The sequence below is a fragment of the Artemia franciscana genome, chromosome 5 (assembly GCF_032884065.1).
Source record: "Artemia franciscana chromosome 5, ASM3288406v1, whole genome shotgun sequence".
Classification (NCBI taxonomy): Eukaryota; Metazoa; Arthropoda; class Branchiopoda; order Anostraca; family Artemiidae; genus Artemia; species Artemia franciscana.
The window spans coordinates 42,508,897-42,535,023 of record NC_088867.1 but is presented as its reverse complement, the minus strand read 5'-3'; the positions used below and the strand labels follow the sequence as shown (position 1 = coordinate 42,535,023).

At 35.7% G+C, this 26,127-nt stretch overlaps 1 protein-coding gene across 3 annotated transcripts in view; it reads left to right on the top strand.

The window, feature by feature from the left end:
• The window catches only part of LOC136027438 (poly(A) RNA polymerase gld-2 homolog A-like), a 59,433-nt gene that overhangs the window by 1,693 nt on the left and 31,613 nt on the right, over positions 1-26,127 (top strand). For 2 of the 3 annotated variants that reach the window (XM_065704715.1, XM_065704714.1), the window contains exons 2-4: positions 11,307-11,555; positions 17,773-17,951; positions 24,982-25,083. In XM_065704715.1, coding sequence (XP_065560787.1) covers positions 11,327-11,555; positions 17,773-17,951; positions 24,982-25,083 — 510 coding nt within the window. In that variant the 5' untranslated portion in view covers positions 11,307-11,326. The remainder of the gene's footprint in view (positions 1-11,306; positions 11,556-17,772; positions 17,952-24,981; positions 25,084-26,127) is intronic. The other variant, XM_065704717.1, reaches the window with a different exon arrangement.

Here is a 26,127-nt window from a genome sequence, read left to right as displayed (position 1 = left end):
ATATATATATATATATATATATATATATATATATATATATATATATATATATATATATATATATCTTTCTATATATTTATATATATATATATATATATATATATATATATATATATATATATATATATATATATATATATATATATATATATGTAAATGGACCTGTTTAAAATTTGTATTTCACCTATTCTACCAGTAATTTACATATTTTAGTGACATTTATGTCACCTGGTAGTTATCATCATGCAATACTACCAAAGGCTATGAAAAACAGGTTTGTATATGATATTGTTGTTGTGATTTTTACTAGAGAAACAGCAGGGCAAAAAAAGTAACATAATTGTTAATTATATTCATTACTTTTGTTGTAAACTGTTTATGATTGAATGATAAATCATTACTTTACTAGTCCTTCTCCTAGAGCATACCACCTTATTTACATTTACTTATTCTCTTTTATCAAAGTTTATATAATATTTTCATTAAAAACATCACAGAAAGTAGCATCATTTGGCCATTGGGTCTGAAGCAATGCTACCTAGTTTAAAGCCTAGAACGTGTATATTTGTTTTTCAGCACTGATTTGGTAAATTGAGTCCAATTTGCTACAAAAATGGTGCTGATTTGAGCTTTAAAAACTTTTAGTTGTTTGTGCTGAAATGCAAAAACAGTGCATGAAAATTGAAAGATCTGAATAACAATTAAATAGTTAAATATTTAATAATGAAAGATTTAAAATTGAATTGAAAATATCTAATGAAATAAATATTTGAAAATAATATAATTGGTAATAAAGGAACTTAACAATAGTAATAAAAGAACTAAATAATAAGTTGAGATCATTCATGCTACTATTGATAAGATGCAATTGGCAGATGATTGCCATGATCTCTAGCTGACACCCAAGAGTTTTTATGAAGATATAAGGCACTTATACAACCACGTCTGGATGTCAGAATGTTATTGGCAGCCCCTTTTTTCAACAAGAGCTAAGAGCTCACATGGCACTTGTGACAAGGTCAGAAGAGCCAATAGATATGGTATGAGCTGTAGCAAAATTCTAAGAGTCAATAGATTGCTTTAAAGGAAAATCAGAGGCTTAATGCTGATTGGGATTTAAAATAAGAGCTCTGAGTCATGAGGTCCTTCTAAATATCAAAATTCATTAAGATGTGATCACCCACTTGTAAGTTAAAAATACCTCAATTTTTCTAATTTTTCCTCTCCTTCAGCCCTGCCCCCCAGATGATTGAATTGGGGAAAATGACTTAATCAAGTCAATTTGTACAGCTCCCTGACAAGCCTACCAATTTTCATCGCCCTAGCATGTCCAGAAGCACCAAACTTGCCAAAGCACTGAACCCCACCACTTAACTCCACTTAAGAGAGCAGATCCAGTCTAGTTATGTCAATCATGTATCTACAACATTTATAAGCATTTTCCAAGATTTCCAGTTTCTCCCTCCAACTCTCCCCAATGTCAACAGATCTGGTCAGGATTTGAAATAAGAGCTCTGAGACATGAGTTCCTCCTGAATATCAAATTTCATTAAGATCCAGTCACCTGTTCTTAAGTTAAAAATACCTCAATTTTTCCAAATTAACAATCCCCAGCTCCCTCAAAGAGAACGGATCCATACCAATTATGTCAATCTTGTATCTATAACTTGTGCTTACTCTTCCCATCAAGTTTCATCCCAATCTCTCCACTCTAAGCATTTTCCAAGATTTTAGGTTTCCAAGATTTCTGTTTCCCCCTCCAACTCTCTATATCCCCGGATCTGATTTGAAAGTGGAGCATCTAAGACATAAGATTCTTCTATATATCAAGTTTCATTTTGATCCAATCATCCATTTATAAGATACCTCAATTTTCACGTTTTCCAAGGATTCCAGTTTCTTCCTCCAACTCCCTTCAATGTCACCGGATCTGGTCGCAAAACAAGGGTTCTAAAGCACAAAATCCTTCTAGATATCAAATTTCATTAAGATCTGATCACCCATTCATAAAATACAAATACCTCATTTTGTTTAATTTTTCCAAATGACCTCCCCCACTCGACCAAAGAGAGTGGATCCGATCCGGTTATGTCAGTCACCTGTCTTGGATCTGTGCTTATTCTTTCCACCAATTTTCATCCAGATCTCTCTGCTTTAAGCATTTTCCAAGATTTCTGCCGCCCCCCCCCCCCTAATGACACTGGATCTGGTCAGGATTTAAAATAAGAGATCTGAGTTTTGAGGTCCTTCTAAATATGACAATTTTTTTAGATATGATCACTCTTTCATAAATTAAAAATACCTCTTTTTTTGTAATTTCTAGAATCAACCCTCCCCCCAACTCCCCCGAGGAGAGCAGATCCGTTCCGGTTATGTCAATCCCGTTTCTAGGACTTGTGCTTATTTTCCCCACCAAGTTTCATCCCAATCCCTCCACTCTAAGCGTTTTCCAAGGTTCTAGGCTCCCCTCCTCAATTCCCCCGAATGTCGCTGGATCCAGTCGGGATTTAAAATAAGAGCTCTGAGACATGATATCCTTCCAAGCTTCAAATTTCATTAAGATCTGATCACCCCTTCATAAGTTAAAAATACCTCATTTTTCTAATTTTTCAAAATTAACCCTCACCCCCCCAACTCCCCCAAACAGAGCAGATCCGTTGCCAATAACATATCTATGACTTCTGCTTATTTTTCCCACCAAGTTTCATCCCAATCCCTCCACTCTAAGCGTTTTCCAAGATTTTAAGTTCCCCCCTCCAACTCTCCTCAATGTCACAGGATCTGGTCGGGATTTAAAATAAGAGCTCTGAGGCACGATATCCATCCAAACATTAAATTTCATTGAGATCCCATTATATGTTTATAAGTTAAAAATACTGCATTTTTTCTATTTTTTCCAAATTAACCAGCCCCCCACTCCCCCCCCCCCAGATGGTCAAATCGGGAAAACGACTATTTCTAATTTAATCTGGTCCAGTCCCTGATATGCCTGCCAAATTTCATCATCCTAGCTTACCTGGAAGTGCCTAAAGTAGCAAAACCAGGACAGACCAACAGAATTTGCAATTGCTATATGTCACTTGGTTAATACCAAGTGCCATAAAAAGATAAGAAGTTGCTTGAGGATATCCAGCGTCGTGCCGCTAAGATGGTTAGCAGCATGAATAAATTTCCATACAAAGAAAGACTACGTTGTTTGAAGCTGCCAACACTGACTTCCCAAAGAAAAAGGGGTGATATTATTTTAACCAAAAAATCCTTTCTAAAAACACCCTTCCTGGTCTCTTTGCACAGCCCTTGCATTCTGGTACTAGAGGACATTCAATGAAGCTCTCCATGTAGCATTCCATGTGTAGACATAGAAGTCATTCCTTCAGCTAAAGAGTCATCAATCTGTGGAATCAACTGTCTGAGGAAACAGTTTCTGCAACTTCAATCAACATGTTCAAGTTCCACCTTGATAAGGAATGGCTCTGCTGGGAGTTCTTTTATAATTGGGAAGTTACAGAGTCCTCCATAAGAGTCTAGACCAACAACCATAACCTACACCGAACGATTTTTTTTCATCACTGGGACATCACAAGGATGAAAAATCCTCCTTATATCACTCCAAGTTGCAATTTAAGGTAAAAAATTTAAGGTAATGATTTTTGGTTTTGAAAACCTTGTTCAGAGGGCTTTCTTTTTGTACTGCTATCATTTTCCCACTGAGCTACTGAAAGGAGTGCCCAAAAAAGTCATGTGTGTTCTAGGCTTGAGGCCTAAGACAAAATTGACATTTTTTTTACTGAGTTTTATTTTTTTTTACTGTTGCTACTCTAGCATGGACACACTAGGCAGTAAACATTCTACCAATGCAATGTCAGTTGATGATGATAAATCATAAACCTTTTATGTTTTAATAATACTGTCAAAACAATAAGCAAATGGCAAAATAACTGATTTTATATTTTATGCTGAGATTAGCTTTCTTTTTACTACAGGCGAATGAGTGTGTTTGGAGAGGATATATAATAAAAAAGAATTAAATCGGAAGTCATAAATGATTTTTTTTTTGTCCTGGGAAGGGAGTGGACAATTGTAAAAAAAAAAAAAAAAAATGCTAGATAATTTGAGTAGGAAGTGTCCAGAAATTCAAAGAAGTTTGAAATGTCAGGAGATTGGACCCAAATTAGCCCCTGCTTTCAACCCTAAGCAAATCAAAATATATTTATTATCAATAAATAAAATGAGTTTTAATCAAATTTATGTGCTGTAAACTTAATAGCATTTTAAAATTAGCAATCTAAAAATGAATCTCTTTTGTTCTAGCATGTAAGTAAGTAAGTAAGTAAAATATTTATTACCCATATTTTTCACATGGAACAAAATGGAGTACAATGAAAAAAAAGAAAAGAAAAAAAAAGAAGAAAAACGGAGAGAAATTTAAAACACAACATGGAAAAATACACAATCAAGAACTGTAGAAGTGTTTAAGCCAGGGATGGTTCCATTTTGCCTGAGAATTAGAAATCAACCAGTTTACTGCGATACTGGGGTCTGCAATCCTGTGTTTATCAATCATATAAGTATTTCTCGTCCACAAGGGGCATTGCAGCAGGAACTTCGCAAACCCAAAATAAAGGGACTGGAGCTTGTGTTTTTGGTTGTCAGTTAATAAATTCCAAAATGGCACAATATATAGAATATGCAGCAGTGCGACAGCGTTATACATATTCAATCAATCAATCAATTTATTGATACTAAAAGAAAAAACTATTACAAAAGTAAAGTGGTTACTAGGCCCAAGAAGCTTTGCTTGTAATGGACCACAGAGAACAAGAATAAAACACTACTATAAAATATATACAAAAAAAAAAAAAAAAAAAAAAAAAAAAAAAAAAAAAAAAAAAAAACACTGGAACAAGATAAGGACATTGAATAGATAGGATATTTAACAGACAGAAGATTTAGAAGGAGATTAACATATAGCTGAAAATGATTTTAAAAGAAGAGAAGAGACATACAAATTAGGAAAGGATTAATAAAGAGAGAAAAATTATTGAATTGGAAATACCCGACGAAATAATGCCTTTGCAGAAAGAAAAAGAGGGACATCCGAAGGGATGGAGTTCCATAATAGAATTGATTGATATACTGGAGACCTCTGGCTTGCTGTAGAAGATCGTTTTGGTAAAATAAATCGTCGAGAAGAATTACGTAAAGAAGAAAAGTACCTACCTGAGCCTGTCCGTGAGAAAAACTGCTGTAGGGGCGGTGGGAGAGTACCTAGAAAAGCAGAATGCGCAAAATAAAGGGTACTTTTACCTATAATATGATCCAGCGGAGCTATTCCAGTATCATTATAAAGATCAGAGGAAGGGTAAAGCCGAGGGAGAAGAAAAGTAGCCTTCACTGCCCTATTTTGGGCTCTTTGAAGTGAGCAGAGAAGAGATTTATTATTATTACCCCAGACAGAGCAGCAATAAGAAAGGTAAGGATAAATAAAAGCATAATAAAGAGAAACCATAATATCAGGAGGAAGAAATGAGTTAATCCGGTGCAACATTGAAGACTGGCGGAGGATTAAGGAACGGGTGTGAGTTATATGCGGTTTGAAAGAAAGAAAACAGTCAAGATACACACCAAGAAATTTCACCACAGTAGCTTGTGGTATAATATCATTCCCAAAAGTCAGGGTGATTGGCTCCTGTACGTCTCGCATACGGTAAGGGGTCCTGAAGTTGACAATGGCACTCTTTCGGCTGTTAAGAGCCATACCATTTGACCAGCACCAATCCTTTATTTTATCAAGAAGACCTTGAGCCATAGAAGTGGCAGATGGCAGGTCCACCGCAGCAATGAAAAAGTTACTGTCATCAGCAAAAAGAACAGGGTGAACATGGGGATGAAGACCATCAACAAGATCATTGATGTAAATTAGAAATAAAAGTGGACCAAGCACAGAGCCTTGTGGGACACCTTTCAATACAGGCAAAGTAGAGGAAGAAGTACAGTTAACCAAAACATACTGAGATCTCTCTGAGAGGTAGGACCTAAACCATTCTAGTGGGACTCCATGCACTCCAAATAAAGATAGTTTAGACAGAAGAACATTGTGGTCAACCATATCAAAGGCCTTAGAAAAGTCGAGAAATAGACCCAAAACACACAAGCCCTTGTCCAGATTAACACGCACAAACTCAGTTGCATCAGAAAGTGCGTGCAAGGTAGAGAATGAGGGACGAAAACCATACTGATGGTTAGTGATGAGAGGATTTCCAGCAGTCGAATTAGTACTAAATACAAATGAAGAGAGTCGACGATACACTACTTTTTCAACAACCTTTGAGATGACGGGAAGAAGAGAAATAGGTCTGTAATTTGAAATTAGAGAAGAATCACCTTTTTTATGCAAGGGTACAACGGTAGCAACTTTAAATAAATGAGGAAAAATACCAGAAGAAAGAGAGAGGTTAGTTATATGTGAGATGGGATGAGAAACAAACTGACTGATTTTTTTAAGGACATTATTACTCAAACCAAAACTATCAACTGAACAACTACTTGGAAGTTGAGAAATAATAATAGAAATCTCAGTAGTACTACATGGGGAAAGGAAAAAAGACTTCTCTGTCATAGGAAAACAACTTACTCTACTCAGGGGTGGAATGAGAACTGAGGGAAGTGTGGTGAAATACGAATTGAAGGCACTTGCTAAGGATTTTTTATCCACAACAGATCCATCAGCTTTCCTATAAAGAGATGGGGAAGATTGTTTGAGTTTCTTACGGGAGAGAGCTTCATTAATTACAGTCCAAACCTTGCGCAAATTCCCTTTACACTCATTAATTCGACGTGAAAAATACAGCTTTTTTGCTAAGCGAACTGAAGAAGTGAGCACATTTTTGTAATGTTTATACTTCATAAGATCTTCCTGTGTCTTACTTTTACATGCAGCCTTGAACAAAGACGCCTTCATATGGGTTGCATTGATCAGACCTCTAGACATCCATGGGCATTTAGGTGTAAAATTCCTTGGCCTCTTTCTAAGAGGAAAATGCTTATCCAACAGAGTGCCCATACGACACAAAAATAATCTAGTTGCACAATCAGCATCATTAGCTTCAAGAACACTAGACCAATCATTACTCTGAAGACTATGTATTAAATTAGAAATTTCTCTATCTGTAAAAGTTCTAAAAGAAGACTTGCCTTTCTCATCCACAGTAATCTCTGTTTTAGGCACAGATAGTGATAGATAAATAGGGAAGTGATCAGAAAGATCAGTGAAAACAAGACCAGACGAGAACTTCAAATTAGGAGAAAGAGAAGTGAAAATATTATCTATTAAAGTGGCAGAATTTCTTGAAGGGTCAACGCGTGAAGGAAAAAAAATTGAAGGAAGTAGCCCAGAAGAAGAAAATACATCAAAAAGATGGTCACATTCATCATTTGATCCAACATTTAACATATTACAATTAAAGTCTCCCAAAACACAAATCCGTTTTTTAGAGAAAGTCCCCACACCAGAGAGCTGATCAAGCAAATCACAGAACAGATGTGTTGGAAAAGGAGGGGGCTTATAAAACAAACAAACAGTATCACATGCAACCTGGCTTTTCAGATCAATAACAAGAGAATAAACTGTCCTACTATTAGACACCACCGATGTAAACAAGGATTCAAGATCAGATCTTCTACAAAATTCAATACTAGATTTTATGAACAAAGAAATACCGCGAGATACTTTCGGCATAAGAGGATGTCTCCTTTGGGAAGCTGCTATGCCAGATATTTACCATGGACCCCAACCTTGGAAATACATTTAAAGCTTGAGCTTACTCTTGGGAAATGCTGTTTAATTTTGTGTCATGTATAAAATACCACAACTGACATAGGGTCAAGGTGAACATCCTGCTTAATTCTGTTTTGCATGCTATTTCCAAATACACTAATCAATTCACTTGCAAATGTATCTCCTCCCATCCTGATGGTTCTGTATATAGTTCTATTAATGTATATCTTCATTACATCAGTGCAGTCACACCTTTTAGATCCTGCATTAAACCAGTTATCCTCTCAGTTTGTAATGTATCTCTGTGTAAGCCTGAGTGAGGGTTTACTAAAATATTATTTAAAAGGATTTTAAAAAGTGTGTAATAATGGAAGGAAACATTATAATCTGATAGTAAAACATCCTGCACATTATATAGTAAAGATCTCATTGTTTTAGTATTTTCTTTAGTTTTTAGATAGGCTATTCCTTAGGCTATATATGGGACCATCAGAGGGGAGGTAGAGCAGAGTAGATTTCCATGCAAGTTCATTATTATTTTTGTAAACAGCATACAAAAAGGAATCAAGTAGTATGTTCACCTTGTCTCTATGTAGGACTGTCATATAGGGAGGAAGGGGGGGTTTGCCCCCCAATAAGTTGGGCACTTCGTAAAATCATGGTGCTTCATGTTGCAATTTTTCAAACTGGCAAAATAAAAGTTTTTGGATAAATAAATACCATGAAAATACTGACATGGCATTTATAGAAATCTTGAACTTCGTCAGTAAATGCAGTACTTTTTTAACTCCTGTCATGATTTTATAGATGGTACCACAATTTTCTGTTTGGTTAAATACAGAGCAGGAAAATAGCAAGATTACATATACTGAAATCCGAATCTTGGGCAGCAAATGCAGTGGTTTTACTGACTCATGCAGTGATTTTACTTATCATATTCTAAATATACATTATTTAATTGACTGATAAAAAAAAGTTGGTAAAAATGACCAGCCAGTCAATAAATTCCTAGGCACCCCTCCCCCAAACAGTTTGACTTGCAACAACCCTGTCCCTATGGCAGTTATGGGATAACACAAAATTTCAACTTCATACCATTAGGAATAGTTGTAATAGTAGTCACAGTAGTAGCTTAGTATTGGTATTACTAGTAGTAGCATAGTTATAGCAGTAGTCCTAGTAACAGCAGTAGTACTAAAATATTGTCTTTTTCCAGTTGAACATCCCTCTCATCAGGTCCTGGAAGTTTCAACTTAATACAATTAGCCATTGTAATGACATTGTTGACATGTCTTTTTGAAAACTATATGTTCATATACTTCTTGAAATATCTATCACAATGCTTTTAGCTGTACAAATAGTTCCAATAGAAGTAGTAGTTGAAGTGGTTGCAGTAGTAGTAAATATAGCAGTAATTGTAGCACTAGTAGTAGCATCCACACATTGCCTTTTGGTCAGATGATCTTCTTTCAGCATTCTCTGAAAGTTCTAACTTAATTCCCAAATCAATTCTTGAGTATATTCTTTTGATGTAGGTTACGTACACATAACATCTTTTGATTTAGTCCAAGTTTCCCCTCAATATTGTAAATGGATTAGTGTGCTGGTAGTAGTGGTGGTAGTTGTAGCCTGGGCATGCAAATATTACCTTTTTGGTCATCTCTTTTGTAATTTCCTGAAAGTTCCAAATTAATATGCTCAGTCATTCTTGAGTTGCACCCTTTTGACAATCCATGTCCGCATAACGGGTTTTGGTTTAGTTCAACACTCTACTCAACATTCTTACCTGAATGCACTTTGTCATTTCGGAAAATAAAGATCAAAATACATATTTTTCTCAATAACATAATACTATATGTAAACAATGAACAAATTGCCCTGAGGACTGTGGGGAGGCTGACACCCCCCCTAAGGCATAATTACTGGATCTTTCAATGATACTGAACAAAACAGCTCTCTTAAAATTTTGGTCAGATGGGTTTGGAGAATGATGGGCTGGGGGGGGGGGTTGCCTTCCATTTACTTTTGGCTCTTAAAAAGGGCACTAGAATTTCCAACTTTGAACCAGATAATTCCCTTTGATCTTTTGTGAAAAAATATATTGAGTTGTATGCTCTTAAGACTATTGTGAAAAAAATGGCTATCTCACAATTTCAAACAGATATTTCTGGGGAAAAGAGGGTGTAAGGAGAAGCTAGTTGCCCTCCATCATTTTTGACTTTAAAAGGGAACTAGAACTAAATACATTTCCAATCAATTGGACATCCACAAAAGTTCACACAACCATTCCTTTTATAAAATCTTTATGTGCCCCTGAGGCATAACTAAAAACTCTTGCCGCCAGATTCAAGGGGTGTGTGTCAACCCCAAAGGCCGTGCTGTGTGATCCCTAGACTTTTTTTTTAAAAAGTAGCTATCTCAAAATTTCTATCAGATGTATTTGGGGGAAATACGATGTGTGTGTGTTGGGGGGGGGGGTAGGCGCCCTCTGATCACTTTGAATCTGAAAAAGGGCACTAGAACTTATGATTTCTAATCCATTGAGTCCCATCCGAAGTTTATACAACCACCCTTTCTATAAAAAAAACTTTATATGCCCCAAAGGCATAACTTGCGAACCTTGCCCTAAGGGCTGTTGGGGGGGGGGTTGTCATTCTCAAAGACATAACTTTTGAAGGGAGGGCTGGTTGTCCTCCAATTACTTCCTATTATTAAAAAAGGTAATAGCCGTTTCAACTTCCAATTAAATGAGCCCTTTGAAGTTTCTGCAACAACTCCTTCTGTACAAAAAAAAAAAAAAAAAAACAAAACAGTGTGCCCACATTGCCCTTTACTTAGGAAGCGCCATTGCGATGCCTATGATAAGTACATATAAGTGGCTCAGAAAGTTAAAATTCCCCATCTATCTGCATTTTAATTTTTGGGTAGAAATTGTGGAAGATGTAGTAGTCGTGTAAGTTTTGAAGTCAGTCTGCTTGGCCTCAAAATCATGCTTTTAATTTGTTCATGCTTTGCAATTACATCTGGCTTCCCTTTGTTTATTTGTCTTTAACTAGAGCACCAGAGCGACATGCACTCTACTGTAGAATTTTAGGAAAATAGGAGTAAGATTAGTGTCACTAAAATCTTGACTGTTCAAGTTCCAAAATTTGGTGGTTTGGTTTCAGATCTGTCAAAGTAGGACATTTTTAGGTCCATGTATCTTGATTGCTTTGCTTTCAAGGTCTTGTAAACTAAATGTCCAAGGATTGTGTCTTGAGATTTACCTTGAAGAGATTGATCTGCCACCTTAAGGCTGATATAAAACCCCCCACTAGAAAAAGTAATAGAAGAACGTCCATTAAAGTCCATGTTAATACAATTATTTTGGTCTAGAATAGTGCTTTTTGAAGAATCAGACCTACTCCAAGGTAAAATCTATTAATTGGCCATTCCATAAGAATGTGGATGTCTGTCTGTAGCTGTTATTATTTCATTAAACACATTCTAAAGATAGATTATATGATTGAAAAACAATTTCAAATTTCAGCTGGAAATTTTTTGGATTGCATGACATCAAAGTTATGGATAACAAAGTTGTGCCTTGCTCCTGAACATAATCTACTTGCACTTTGTCTCAAATTTTGTTGTATAGCCTCTAGCAGAAGTATAAAGTCATCAAAGAATTTGATTCATCAGGACAGGCAAAAAAATTTCAAGAAACTTAAAGGAAGAACAAACAAAAATAAACAAATGGATTTAAGAGTTGGACAAGTGGCCTTCAATAATGTTCAGTTTGGTAAATTTGAATTATTACTTTTTTATTTATTTAATTTTTGCTTAATATTCCGTATTTATAACAAGTATAGGTGGACACAAAAGAAGGTGAAAGGGAGGAAATACTCCAAGTTTAGTCCATAAGACTCCATAGACCAATCTCAGAAGTATAGAAATTGGCTCCAGAAGAGGAGAGAATCTTTGGGCTAAACCAGATTAGGGGGGAGAGGGTAAGTAGGAGATCCTACAGAAAAACTTGAACAAGTTTCGGTGTAAGTTGCTTTTTTTGTCAATCTGACTAATACTTAATTGCACTAATTTGCGCTTTGGAGCAAAATTAAGATCCATGCTGAATCTGTTTTGCTCCATGTTGAAGATGGTGACTTTTTGTCATGGTGTTAGGGCCCAGTGACATGCTGTAAGAGAGGTCTGCAGGGAAAATGCAATTTAAACCCGCTTGTTAACAGTGACCATAATTTATGTATGTCCCATGATGACCATTTTCCAATGGTTTCAAGCTGACCATACAACAGCAACTTTGAATAGAATATGCAAGATGGCTGGGTATGACAATGTCTTCTACCAAGACACTCATATGATGAAGTTGGCACCAGTGGATAATTGAATGGGATGGATAGTCCCACTCATATTTCCATGACTTGCTATTCCATTCCTGTTCAAGTATGGACTTTAAAGATACAGCTATGGGTGCAATTAGCCTTCCAGCTTGGGGACCATTCCAATTGCTGATGACATACTCAGAGAAGAAATGTTGCCAAATTTTTTCTTAACTGGATGTTGTAGCAGCTGATTTAAGTGGCTGCATGTATTGAGCTGGCTTTCAAGTTTGATAACGAGGTTTATTTGGCTATGCAATATACGTTTATGCTTCCCTTAGAAATGGTAAGAATTTCCTAGTAAAGTCGATTTGAAAATTGAAACTTTGAAGACAAAAAATAAAAAATAAAGTAGTGTGTGTGTGCATGACAAAAAAGAGAAAAGAAAAACAACTAGTCTGTTTTACTAGATTTGTTTTATCATAACCCCTACTTCATTTAACTGAGTATTATGACTAGGATTGCGAGTTCTTTTTTAGAAAAAAGAAAGAAGATTCTTGCAAATCCTCATCAATCGCGCATGGAAAATATATGGTGAACATGTTTAAAACCCTTGGGACAAGAAATTAACAAATTTTACAAAGGGAGTGGGCTATATCACTGCAATGCAGGAAAAGGGTGTATTCAACATTGATGTATTTTGTCCATGAGAGAGGGGGTGTTTTGGAAGAATTTTTGAGGGTATGAGAATATGTTGATCCAAATGAAATTTCTTAAGTATTTCTTTGTAATACTGTACCATAAAATAAAACAAGGTAAAATCAAAATGTTTCATATGTTTTACTTGTATTATATTGTTGAAAATTTTTAATTTACTTCAGTTCAGAATACATTTATTTATTTACAAGGAAAGATAATTTATTAAAGAATAATGAACAGCATAATATTTTAAATCACAAGTCAAGCAACATATGTCACAGATCAAATGTTCTAGGAAGTGCTCTCTTTCCACCCCTGCTTAAAGGTTGGACATGTGTGTACCTAAGTTTGTAATGACATGCCACAATAAAGATGTTATATGCCGCTCCCTTACCCTCCGAAAAATATCACCTTTTTTTCTTTTTTTTTTAGAAAATCTTAAAACAGGACTCAGAAAAAAGAAGACAGATTTTGAATTCATATTTGACTAGATTCTAGAAGCTCGTGTTAGTATACATAAATGTTCCAAATTTTCATAAGTTTATAGTTTCATTTATACTTTTATCAAGAAACAAAAAACCCCTTACGTGAGACAATTAGGCGCCCTATATACAAGTGCGAAAGAGGATTTAATTAAAAAAAGGCAGATAATTTTTAATTTCCCAATCCCTAGCACTATTTTTATTAGTATTGGATCCTTCATAAAATATACAAGACATACCACAGAAAAAGTTATAGCAGATTGGTGTATATTTTTATACAGTTAAAATACAATGTAATTGTATTATACAATACAACTATTATACAATGTACGCCAATTAAAATAACCAATAAGTAAAATAAATCATGCACTGACACTAGGTATTACGCCCGATTCTGGAATAGGGTCGCCATCCCTTGTTAATCACTATAGTGATTTCTTACACATTTTTGTTATCAGCTTTTGCTCTATATCCTTTTTTGGAGATATCTGTCAAACTCAGATTTTCTCTTGAGGATATCCCGTCTTTAAACTCGGATTTGTTGAAGATCATGCACAAAAATGATTAAACACTTGTCTGTTCTAGGCTAAATGGTGAAGTCTGTAGAAAAAAAAAATATGAATAAAATTTAAAATTGAAGATAAGAAGAATATTATATTTTTCAAGAATCAATATTGTTGGTTTTTAAATACACCATGTATGTCAATTGTCAACTAACACATTATAATTCCATCCCAAAAAATGAAGCCATAGCCCAGTCCCTGTTCTTGCTTCTAAAATTGTGGTATGTACAAGCTAAAAGTACTTTAGTTTGCCTAGAAAATATCACATTTTAATATTTTCCTATGAAGAAACAGTAATGAGTTGAGACACTTAAAACTAATGCATGGCAGTCAGCGTTAGTAAGTTGACTTTTACATACCTTCAAAACAATTAGAAAGATGTCTCTTGTAATAAATTAAACCATAAAAGTGTCCAGCGGCAGGTATTATATTTATTTGGATTTTTCTTCATGGGAGCTGTACATAATTAATGGTGTACATAATTAATGGAGAGATCATAAAGTGAGTAATAGGAGGTACAGTGCTGGTAACGTTCTTAATTTTATTAACAACATCCAATAGTGAATCCGGGATTTTAGGAAGGGCGGCAGCTCGTTGCGAAAAATTCTCATTCTAAATTAAGCATAAGATACTTACTGATATTGAAAGGTGCATGCCTCTACTTCTATTCGCCATTTATCTGTCAGTTCTGTAATGCTTTCCACAAAACCACATTTATAGAAACACTGTCAATATTAAATGACGAATTTTGTCTCCTATTTTCGCTATTAGCAAATCAACCAATAACGCTTTCTACACTTAAGACAATATCATGGTGAACATGAAGATGGGCAAGTTCGGTGAGTCTTTCCTCCATCATTTATATCTTAGTCATGTTTCCAATCTTCTCAAAGTAGAAAAACCTCGTTTAAGAGACGCCACACTGACAGGTAGGGTCAAGAAGATCAGCAAGAGCGCCGATTGGGAGTGGAAACCGACCGACTGAGCGGTAAAAGTAGTCCCGATATTTTGCTAAGAGTGTAAGTGGTTACTATCTGATCGGAGGATGTAACAGCAGTCAATAGGGATTTTGCTTTTGCTGCAGTTGTGCATTCGTCCCAGCCGCTGATGAACTCAAGAGCTTCCACAATTTTAGGGAGCTCTACCATGATTTGCATTAAGGAATCATGCCTTTCGATCCAGCACGTTTCACACATGCAAGATAGCTGTGCTTTTATTCCTCTGATTAAAACATAATTGCGCTTTTCAGAAGCGCCGCCAAAAAAAACCCAGCCATTTCTTTTGTTACTCTGATACAGTTTCTAACACTCTGGATAGAAAAAGTTTTTGACATAGAAAGATTTAGAGTGTGGTTGTAACATGGGCAACGTTTTCGTTGCTACCTTTTGAACTTCTTTTATAGCACCAAAATGCTCTCAAACCATCATAACACATCAATCACTGGCTATGCCCACACAATTTTCCAAGTCTAACATTGTTTCATTAACAACTACACTGTAGAACTTGGTAGAATGAACTCGTTTCAAAACTCCTTTGAGAATCTCTTAGTACAATATTCAATTTATTGATTCTGCGTTGTTTTGCTTATATAAGTAGCATTTGCACCTGGGTTTTCCAAATGTTGTTTTAAAGTGATGTCACCGCTATTTACACACTACCTTAAAAGTTCCTTCTCTGTCAATAATTCTCCGTTGTCTCTATGGCCACGAAGAGCAATGCTCTGTCGACCAAAGAAAATAATTGATTCTACAATTGGCTTCTATCTCGTAGTGTTTTCCTGCGCTTGTTGTACGCATTGTTCGTTTACAAGGCTTAAAATGCTGGTTAGTGGGGGTTGTTATATTTTTGAAGGAAACGTTTGCCTGTGTCAATTGAATCACGTTGGTACTGATTATTTTCATGAGACCCCAGGTCGCCGTCTTTTCCAGTTAGCCTTGCAAAAGTCACGATGGGCTTCTTTACTAACTTTTGCAATGGATTGGAGCAACTCCTAGGAGGTTAAACAAAACGCAATATTTTCAGAATAAGTCTCTCATCTTATTTGAGAGTATTAGCCAATGGAATTCTTCAAAGTGAGTACGATTGAAAAATTACCTTTCTTCCTGCCCTGCTTCTTGTGAACTGAACTGGGGAAGCTTTAGTTACATGGCGGAATCCGAGGTTTCTGGAGCAATTGATATTGCGTATGATCATCTACTTTTCAATTCTATCCATATATTTTCGTGCTTATATTTTCGATGTCTGTGTTAGGCTTGGGGCTACACACTTCAATTGATGCTAACAAATCATCCATAGTTTCACCATTTGTCACAGCATTGGAATCACTATCAGCACTGAAATTCTCATTATGTCTATCCACAGTTAGACGTAGATGGTCCAATCGCCTAGATTTTGAACCAAAAAAGTTGTCTATAGATGACTGCTGTCTTCGCTTTAACGTCAAAAAACAAGTTTTTTTAGCTGAAAGTAAGGAGCGACATTAAAACTTAAAACGAACAGAAATTACTTCGTATATGAAAGGGGCTGCTTCCTCATCAACGCCCCGCTCTTTACGCTAAAGTTTGACTCTTTCTCTTAACTCTGCTTTTTAATACAGTAAAAAACTTTAGCGTAAAGAGCGGGGCGTTGACGAGGAAGCAGCCACTTTCATATACGAAGTAATTTCTGTTCGTTTTAAGTTTTAATGTCGCTCCTTACTTTCAGCTAAAAAAACTTGTTTTTTTTTATTTAATTTCTGAACGTTTTTGAATCAATGCATGTTTTGATTTTGGCTCTCCGCAGAGGAATAAATAAAACGAAATTTGCAAGTTTTTTTTTGGCTAAATGGCTTTCTCATAGTTTTGATCGAATGATTTTGAGAAAAAAGGGAACGGTGGAGGAAGCCTAGTTGCCCTCCGATTTTTTGGTTACTTAAAAAGGCAACTAGAACTTTTAATTTTTTACGAATGTTTTTATTAGTAAAAGATAAACGTAACTTATAAATTAGCTTACATAACGAACTTTTGTAATCTCATATTTTTACTACATATATGAGGGGTTCACCCTCTCGTCAGTACCTGGCTCTTTACACTAAAGATTAAATTTTGTCCCAATTCATTAAGAATGACCCCTGAATCAAAAGCCGTAGAATAAATTGTTGAAATCACTAAAAATACTTTAGCATAAAGAGCATTCTTGAAAAAATTGTTGTAATTATATATATTGCATATAAAGATATTCTTTGAGTAGCCTCACCATTTCTAAAGCTGTATTAACTTATAATGGGAATTCCATACTATTTTAAACGCCTATTACTCATCAAATTTTAATTTGTTCCTCTAACATGAAAAATTAAAAGCTAAAGACGAGATAGGACAATAAATCCCGGAATAATTCCTGTCCCTACCTTTAACACACTTGTTATTTTGTAAAACTTTTAAAGAATTGGGAAATATAACTTACTGCCATATGTTAAAGCATAAGAATCATTGTGCAGTAAAAAAACTAAATTTATTAGGACCGAGTGGATTATTTGAAGGATTTGGGCATGTAAGTTCTAACAGCATTTTTTTTTTTCAGTTTGTCAATACATGGCATTAGAAGTGTTTTTTGGTGCTCTGTGACATACAAGGACTTTGCTTTTTTTCAAAAAGAATTTGTATATTTAGTTGTTTAAGAAGGATTATTATGTGTAAAAAAGTAGGAGTGAGTATTATCGATTAAGTATAAGATAACGCCATTAGATCATCTTACTGTACAAATGTAAGATCAGGCAACCGTGATGAAGACATTTGTGAGCGAATAATCCTAATTGTTACAAACTGTGCTAAATCACCAATTAGTTCTGTGAAAATGTTGTTCTACCTTTGTTTTGGTCATAAATTCCAAGGGCGTTTTATATTAATTTCTGCATTTGTTCTTTCTTTGTGTAGATTCTATGACCCGATTTGTTTTCGTAGATGCTCGCTATGGGTTCAGAGCCAACTTTGTTGAGGGTTGGAACTCGCTGCAGCATCCTGTTAGAAGATCTTATGAAGAGATATGTTATAATGAAGACTTTTGTGAGGCTACAGCTAAATATCTTGGCCTTCCATCGCAAGTTCATATCGCACCTACAGATAAGGTTTTCATTTGTCAGGTTTTTTCTATTTTTTCTACCTCTGTCATTTTTTGTCAAGTCAATTTGTATGTCAGCTTAATACCATAGTTGCACAAGGTCTGACTATGGGGGAGGGAGTTTCAAATAACTTTCTTTTTATGGCACTTGGTACTAATCAAGTGACAAATAGCGATTGCAAATTCTGTCTGTCTGTCTGTCTGTCTGTCCTGGTTTTGCTACTTCAGGCACTTCCAGACAAGCTAGGACGATGAAACCTGGCTGGCGTATCAGTTATCGGACCAGATTAAATTAGAAATAGTCGTTTCCCCGATTTGACCATCTGGGGGGGGGGAGTAGGGGGTCGGTTAATTTGGAAAAAATAGAAAAAATGAAGTATTTTTAACTTACGAACGGGTGATGGGATCTTAATGAAATTTGACGTTTGGAAGGATATCGTGTCTCAGAGCTCTTATTTTAAACTCCGACCAGATACGGTCGCATTGGAGGAGTTGGAGGGGGGAACCTAAAATCTTGGAAAACGCTTAGAGTTGAGGGATCGGGATGAAACCTGGTGGGAAAAATAAGCAGAAGTCCTAGATACGTTATTGACATAACCAGAGCAGATCTGCTCTGTTTGGGGGGGTTGGGGGGTGGGTTAATTCTGAAAAATTAGAAAAAATGAGGTATTTTTAAGTTACGAAGGAGTGATCGGATCCTAATCAAATTTGAAGTTTGGAAGGACATCGTGTCTTATAGGTCTTATTTTAAATCCTGAATGGATCCGGTGACACTGGGGGGGGGGATTGAGGGGGAGAACCTAAAATCTTGGAAAACGCTTAGAGTAGAGGGATCGGGATGAAACTTGGTGGGAAAAATAAGCCCAAGTCATAGATACGTGATTGACACAACCGGAACGGATCCGCTCTCTTTGGGGGAGTCGGGGGGGGGGGGGGTAATTTTGAACAAATTAGAAAATTGAGGTATTTTTAACTTACGAAGGAGTGATCGGATCTTACTGAAATTTGAAGTTTGGAAGGATATCGTGTATCAGAGCTCTCATTTCAAATTTTGACTGGATCCGGTGACATTAGGGGAAATTGAGGGGGGAACCTAAAATCTTGGAAAACGCTTAGAGTGGAGGGATCGGGATGAAACTTGGTGGGAAAAATAAGCACAAGTTCTACGAGATTGACATAACCGGAATGGATCTGCTCTCTTTAGGGGAGTTGGGGGGGGGGGGGGTTAATTCTAAAAAATACAAAAAATGAGGTATTTTTAACTTGCGAAAGAGTGATCGTATCTTAATCAAATTTCGTATTTAGAAGGACCTCGAAACTCAGATCTCTTATTTTTTATCCTGACCGGGTCCAGTGTCATTAGGGGGGGGGGGACCAAAAATCTGGGAAAACGCTTAAAGCGGAGAGATCAGGATGAAACTTGGTGGAAAGAATAAGCACAAGTCCAAGATAAGTGACTGACATAACTGGACCGGATCCGCTCTCTTTGGTGGAGTTAGGGGTCGGGGGGAGTAATTCGGAAAAATTAGGTATTTGTAACTTACGAACGGGTGATCAGATCTTAATGAAATTTTATATCTAGAAGGATCTTGTGCTTTAAAACTCTTATTTTAAATCCCGATCAGATCCAGTGACATTGAAGGGAGTTGGAGGGGGAAGCCGGAATTCTTGGAAAACGGGAAATCGATGTATCTTACGAATGGATGATCGGATCTCAATGAAACTTGATTTATAGAAGAATCTTATGTCTCAGATGCTCTATTTTTAATTCGAATCGGATCCGGGACATAGAGGGTTGGAGGGGGGAAACAGAAATCTTGGAAAACGCTTTTAGTGGAGATATCGGAATGAAACTTGATGGGAAGAATAAGCACAAGTTATAGATACGAGATTGACATAATTGGTATGGATCCGTTCTCTTTGGGGGAGCTGGGGGTTTTTAATTTGGAAAAGTTAAAAAAATTGAGGTATTTTTAACTTAAGAACGGGTGACCGGATCTTAATGAAATTTGATATTTAGAAGGAACTCATGTCTCAGGGCTTTTATTTCAAATCCCAACCACATCTGTTGACATTGGGGGAGCTGGAGGGGGAAACCAGAAATTTGGAAAATGCTTATAAATGTCTTAGATACGTGACTGACGTAACGGATTGGATCCGTTCTCTTTGGGGGAGTTAGATGGTGGGGTTCAGTGCTTTGGCGAGTTTGGTGCTTCTGGACATGCTAGGACGATGAAAATTGGTAGGCGTGTCATGGAGCTGTACAAATTGACTTAATAAAGTCGTTTTCCCCGATCCGAACATCTAGGGGGCTGAAGGGAGAGGAAAAATTAGAAAAAATGAGGTATTTTTAACTTGATAGTGGGTGATCGGATCTTAATGAATTTTGATATTTAGAAAGACCTCGTGGCTCAGAGCTCTTATTTTTTATATCCCGACCGACATTAAGCCTCTTGTTTTCCTTTTAAAGCAATCTATTGATTCTTAAAATTTTGCTAGAGCTGATACCATATGAGCTCTTGGCTCTTCCGACCTCGTCACAAGTGCCATATGAGCTCTTAGCTCTTGGTTATCTAAGAAGAGGTCAATATTAGAATAAATTGATCAGTTTTTAAAGTTTTGTGAGGGGGAAATTCCTTAACAGATCTTGGGAGAAAATTGGGGGGGGGGTCTTCATATCCCAACCCATGGGATGTTTTTTTTTTCATTTTTCGTCCATTTTTGCAATTTTGTATGCAGTCCTAGCTTTTAATGATACTAGAATCTTGTTAACATGGTTCTTTTAAAAATAAAGACTGATGTGCAAGAATGATTATCAGCCTAATACAATAGATATGCACAGCTCTTGGAGGGGAAAGGGTTGTGTTAAAATATTTCCTGTAACTTTCTTTTTCCTGTACTTTATTCCAGTTTCTTGAAATCTAAGTCAATAGAGTTGTTTATTATTCAAATTTTTGTCCAGTTACAATTATTTCGATTTCATGAGTCTCTGTTGTCATTAAATTTCATCGATTTGCCATCATCATGAAAGAATATTTTAAATATTAGCAAAAAAAAAAATGTAGACTATATGTCGAATTTATCAGAAATATGAGGTGGTATGTGCATTTAGACATGAATTTCGTTACTTTAGAAGCATTGATGCATTTATAGCAAGAATTTGATTTATTTCTATGATTTTTGCTATTTTTTGCAGTCTTTTTTTGTGTAAAATCTCATCTTTAGTTGAGATAGTATTGCTAATTCAGCAGGAATAACAAAAAATACTTTCTCAAGGCTTAAGATAAGCCCAGATACGAGCGAACTTCTTAATATGAAACAACCAATAAAAGAAGAAAAATCAATATTCTGGGAAACTATTCAGTTTTTTAAGGTACAATAGCATTGTTTAAATGGATGTCTTTCTCATAAGTTCTACTTATTGAAAAATTTCTCTAAAGTCGAAAGGAGCCCATTTTGGATTCCAGGGGCTGATATTCAGAAGAAGGAGATTAAATATGCTCCTGTGTGAGTTTCTTAAGTAACAGGTTTTTTACCTGTCAGTAGTTGTAAAAAGACGTGGTTGGTAGATACCCGTTAAAATAGTTAAAATAAGTTTCTTGAAATAATTAGTTATGCATAGGTACATTCCTAGGTACAATAACCTAGATACATTCAAACTATTTGGAGACGGTTTTGCCATCCTGTCTATACACTGGCCAATTTTTGTACAGATGTGTAGGCTTCTAAAATATTTAGTAGAAATTGGTTTTCCCAGGAGAAGTTTTTACCAGTTTAAACTAATTCTTTATTTTGTCATTTATTTGTTTAGATTCCAACTATTTAGGTTTTGTCAAGATAAACACACAAAAAGCCAGCTTGCCATGTTTGGCAGGCAAGCCATTGGTTCCCCTGGCTTGTTCTATGCTCTTCTCCATTCATACTCTCTAAAAAGGTACACTAGCAACTGTCGAATTTTTCTAACCAAGTATTCTATATGTGCATCTTTTCTCTAGACTGGTGGTCCAGAGAAAACCAAATAATGTATTACTAGGCACATAATAGCGCTATCTTAAAGTACCAAGGACTGTGGGGATAAAATCTGGTGTTTTGAATTGATAAATGGAAGATACTAAACTATATGTGTCTTAAGATATTAGAAAAATTGGAAATTCAATTTCTAAGGGAAAAGACCTCTACATGCAATCATACAGTTGTTGGTAGTAGCAGGTGCAGGAAAAAAAAATGTATTTTATTTGTTTTCAATGCTTAACATGACAAACAAGACCGTATCCAGGAGGGGGGATTAGAAGCTTTTAACCCCCCCCTCCCCTGAAATGTATGTCCAACTTGTGAAAAACGTGACAAAATGAATATAAACAAATTCTGATGCGTTTTAAGAGTTTTCTTTTTGTAAACCCGCCGAAAAAATCCTTTTGACACCCCCCTCAGAAAAAAAAATCCTGGATACGTCCCTGATGGCAACAGTGATGAATATGTTTAATTGCCCTAAAGCTTCATAATTTTGATAAAAATCAAAAGAATAGTTTTAGAAAATTATTGTTTTCAGTTATGAATAAACTTAAAACGGGTAAAGGGAGCAAATAATATTTTAAGTCTAACTTCCTTATGTATTTCAAGCTACGGTAGATAAAACAGGTTGCCCGCCCTAGTGAATTATCATTATTTCTAGTGATTTTTATATATTGCCTAAAAATAAAAATCACTAAATCAGGGTTCTAGGCGTTTACCCCCCCCCCCTGAAAAATACCCGCATCCCACAAAATACCCCTTCCCAGAAAATACCCCCTGCGGAATTCCCCCTACCGGGAAAATACTCCTCGTGGAAAATAAGGCTTTCCAAATTTAAGAATTTTATTGAGTTTTATTTTTTTAATCTCTATAGGGGGAAGGAATTTTGGTACTTGTGTAATATGCGTCACTCACTCAAGTTTACGCTATGTAAAACTCGAGAATAAACCGGTTTCTTTGTTAGTTTCTTAGCGCGATATAAGACAAAGACAAATGATAGAATATATGGGAAATATATAATTTGGGCTATATATTTGCACTTAAGGGGAGGGGTAAAGTATTTGGATAGTTTGAAGTTAGAAAACAATTATTATTTCATAAAATGCAGAATAATTATACCTAACATATTTTGCATGCAGACCCGCTATACTTCGCCCCTCCCCCCTGATGTGCAAACCTATAGCCTACCCCAAATTCGCTCCTAAAGTAACGAAAAACTAACGAAAAAACGGTTTATTCTCGAGTTTTACACACAGCGTCAACTTGGGTGAGTGGCGCATAATACACAAGTACCAAAATTTCTTCCCCCTACGGAAATTGAAAAAAACAAAACTCAAACAAAATTGTAAAATTTGGAAAGTCTTCTTTTCCACGGGGGGAGGGGGGCTAAACGCTGCCACCCCAGCACCTAAATCCCTAGATTATTGAACAAAAAATCACTGAATCAACCAAGCAATCACTAAAATCTAGTGATCATTTTTTTACCTGTTTTCAACCTTGATCTAAAGTCGTCTTTTCTTATGGACGGCAATCAAAACATAATGCGCAATATGTCCAAGCTTAAGCTCTATTTCGTGGCTAAAAATGCGCAGTACCTCTTACTTATTCTTTCCTGGAATAATGTGCTTGCCATCTAATTTAACTGCCATTTCAAGTCTAGTAACATATGATTTTTTTTTTTTTTTTTTTTTTTTTTTTTTTTTTTTATCTAACCTTTGGATTAACCAGCTGTGCTTGATTAAATGCAAAACAACCTACTTATAGTACATGCAGCAGAATCGAAGAACTGTTCACATGAAATTGGCTCATCGCAACTTTTAAAATTCAAATAACTGAAAAGCATAACATTTGTTGTACAAAAAAGAGTAAACATCATCACATGTTCTTTCTTTCTCCTCTTGCAAGGAACAACGACAGCGTTCCAAAGTTAAAATCAGATTTGTCACCCCGGCAATATTGTTTTAAATTATTTGAATCTTTCGCCGAAGATGGACACTCGAACAAAATGTGCTGAATATCTTTATTAGATTGATGGCAATTTCGACACAGAGAAGAGTCTTATTGCCTTGAACTAAAAGAACATCATTTAAAAAAAGATGTCCTGGTTTCAACTGGTAAAAAATTATCAACAAGTCCATAGACCCTAGATTTGCAAACAATATGATGAATATTTGCTCTATGCCTCATTTCATTCCCAACACTACTTCGAAAGAATAAATTGCCTGTGGGGTATTTGAAGATTTGTGCTGCAGATGTAGAATATCTGCTGTACATCTGCAGCAAATATGCATTATCTTTCCATAAACATATAGCTAAATACAAGATTTGAAAATAAAGTAATTTAAAACATTTTAGTAGAACGGCATGGTGTGTCAGTTTGTAAAGGCTGGAATCTGACGGGAAGTATTCAAAACCAGCGTTTCTATATGAAAATGCTCGTAATTCTGGAACAATTACTAAAAACCCTGAAAATAGAATCTTCAACCTACTGAGCAGTAAAACTTGATTTTTTATTTTTATATAACACGTCAATACGTGAACAAAATGAATATTTTGTTCAAAGGAACAAAATGATTAGTTATTTGTTTTTATGCTACTTGATATTTACTGCTCCAATAGTGAGCCATATTTAAATATTGAGAGATGATGACAGGGATGCTGTGAAAAAAAGGATCTTTTTTTGTGCCAATTGTGAATAAGCAGAGTTTCAATTGCAAATCATAGGCGATATCGAAAGATGTTGTTTTCAGAAGAAGGGCTCTTCGGAAAAGGGGTCACTTTTTTATTTGAAAAAAAAAGGAAAATCAGAGAATTCAAAACCGCTTAGAGCTGTGTTCAGCTTTCCAACACTATGTCGATTAGAGATCCATATTTATATTTACAAATTGTTGGTAAGTCACAAAAAATCAACTAAAAAGCATTTTAGTCTTTTCTCTTTATAATCGAGTGTTATTTTTGTGTTTATTGTTCTTATACACTTATTTCTATTTATACGCATCCAGAAGGAGTTGGCAACCATTCATAGATATTGTATTTTTCAGTTATCTCTGAGTATTTGGACCAAGTTTAAGTCAATTCAACAGAGTCCTGAATTGCTTGCAAAGAAGATGAAGATACAAGATTCAGTAGCTAGGTTAATTAAGGTACCGAAACATTCAAAGAATATAATTGTAGCCTATTAAATATTTGTGAAAAACCCCATGTCTGGGTCTGAAGCTCCTCAGCTGCTGGGAGAATTTGCTTTACTGAAATCATTGGATTTCAATCCTTTTTGCTAATCAGAATTGTGCCAGGGAAGAAATATTTTACGGACTTGTGTAGTCCATCAAACTTCAAAGTCTTTTTGAAGCAATAGTAGAAAGCCTTGCAAAAATATTAAGTAAAAGATTAAGGACAATTAATAAATTAAAAGAATTTAAGGTTTGAAAAGTTAAAGCAAAAATTGGGGGAACAAGAAGCAGCTGGCTCGGTGCTCCTCTTCCACAGCGTCACGGGGTTTTGATTCTTTGATCATAAGTAGTGAAATGTCTTATGCGATGCTCCTGTGGAAAACATAACTTTTTCATTAAGTAGGGGGAATAGCGACTCAAGGTTATCGTCTTTGCTGATTTCCCATTTGTATACTGGGTCTTTTGTTTACTGTCGGATATTTTTGTTATTGTTCTTCCTCTTTTCTTCAAGTTCATTGCTGAAAATTACTCTTCTTCTTCCGAGTTTGTCTTAAACTAAAAAGTTCCATCATGTTTGTCTTGTCAAATAAAATAAACATAATTACAAAAGACTGCACTTTTCTGTATCAACAGGGGCGTCGCTTGGGGGGGGGGGGCAGTTTCCCCCTCCAAATAATGCGGAGAAAAATTATTACATATCTCATGCCCCTTGACTATCCGGATATAAGTTCCTCTTCTCCCCCCCTAAAAAAATCTGGTGATTAGCCCCTGTTGCACTGTTTTTTCCTCATCTGTTTTAAAAAATCGTCCCGATCAAGAAACCCTTCTTTCTCTATTTCATGGGCTAGTATAGGTATTTTACCTTTTGTATACCTCAAAACGTTGGCCCTATTTACCAGGATTCTGATAAGAATATCAGACATTTCCTTTGATTTTTTGGCGGATATCTTTGGGCAAAACAATGAAAAAACTGAAAAAATAAAACTGATAAATGAAGCAGAAGAGAGTAACTTCTAA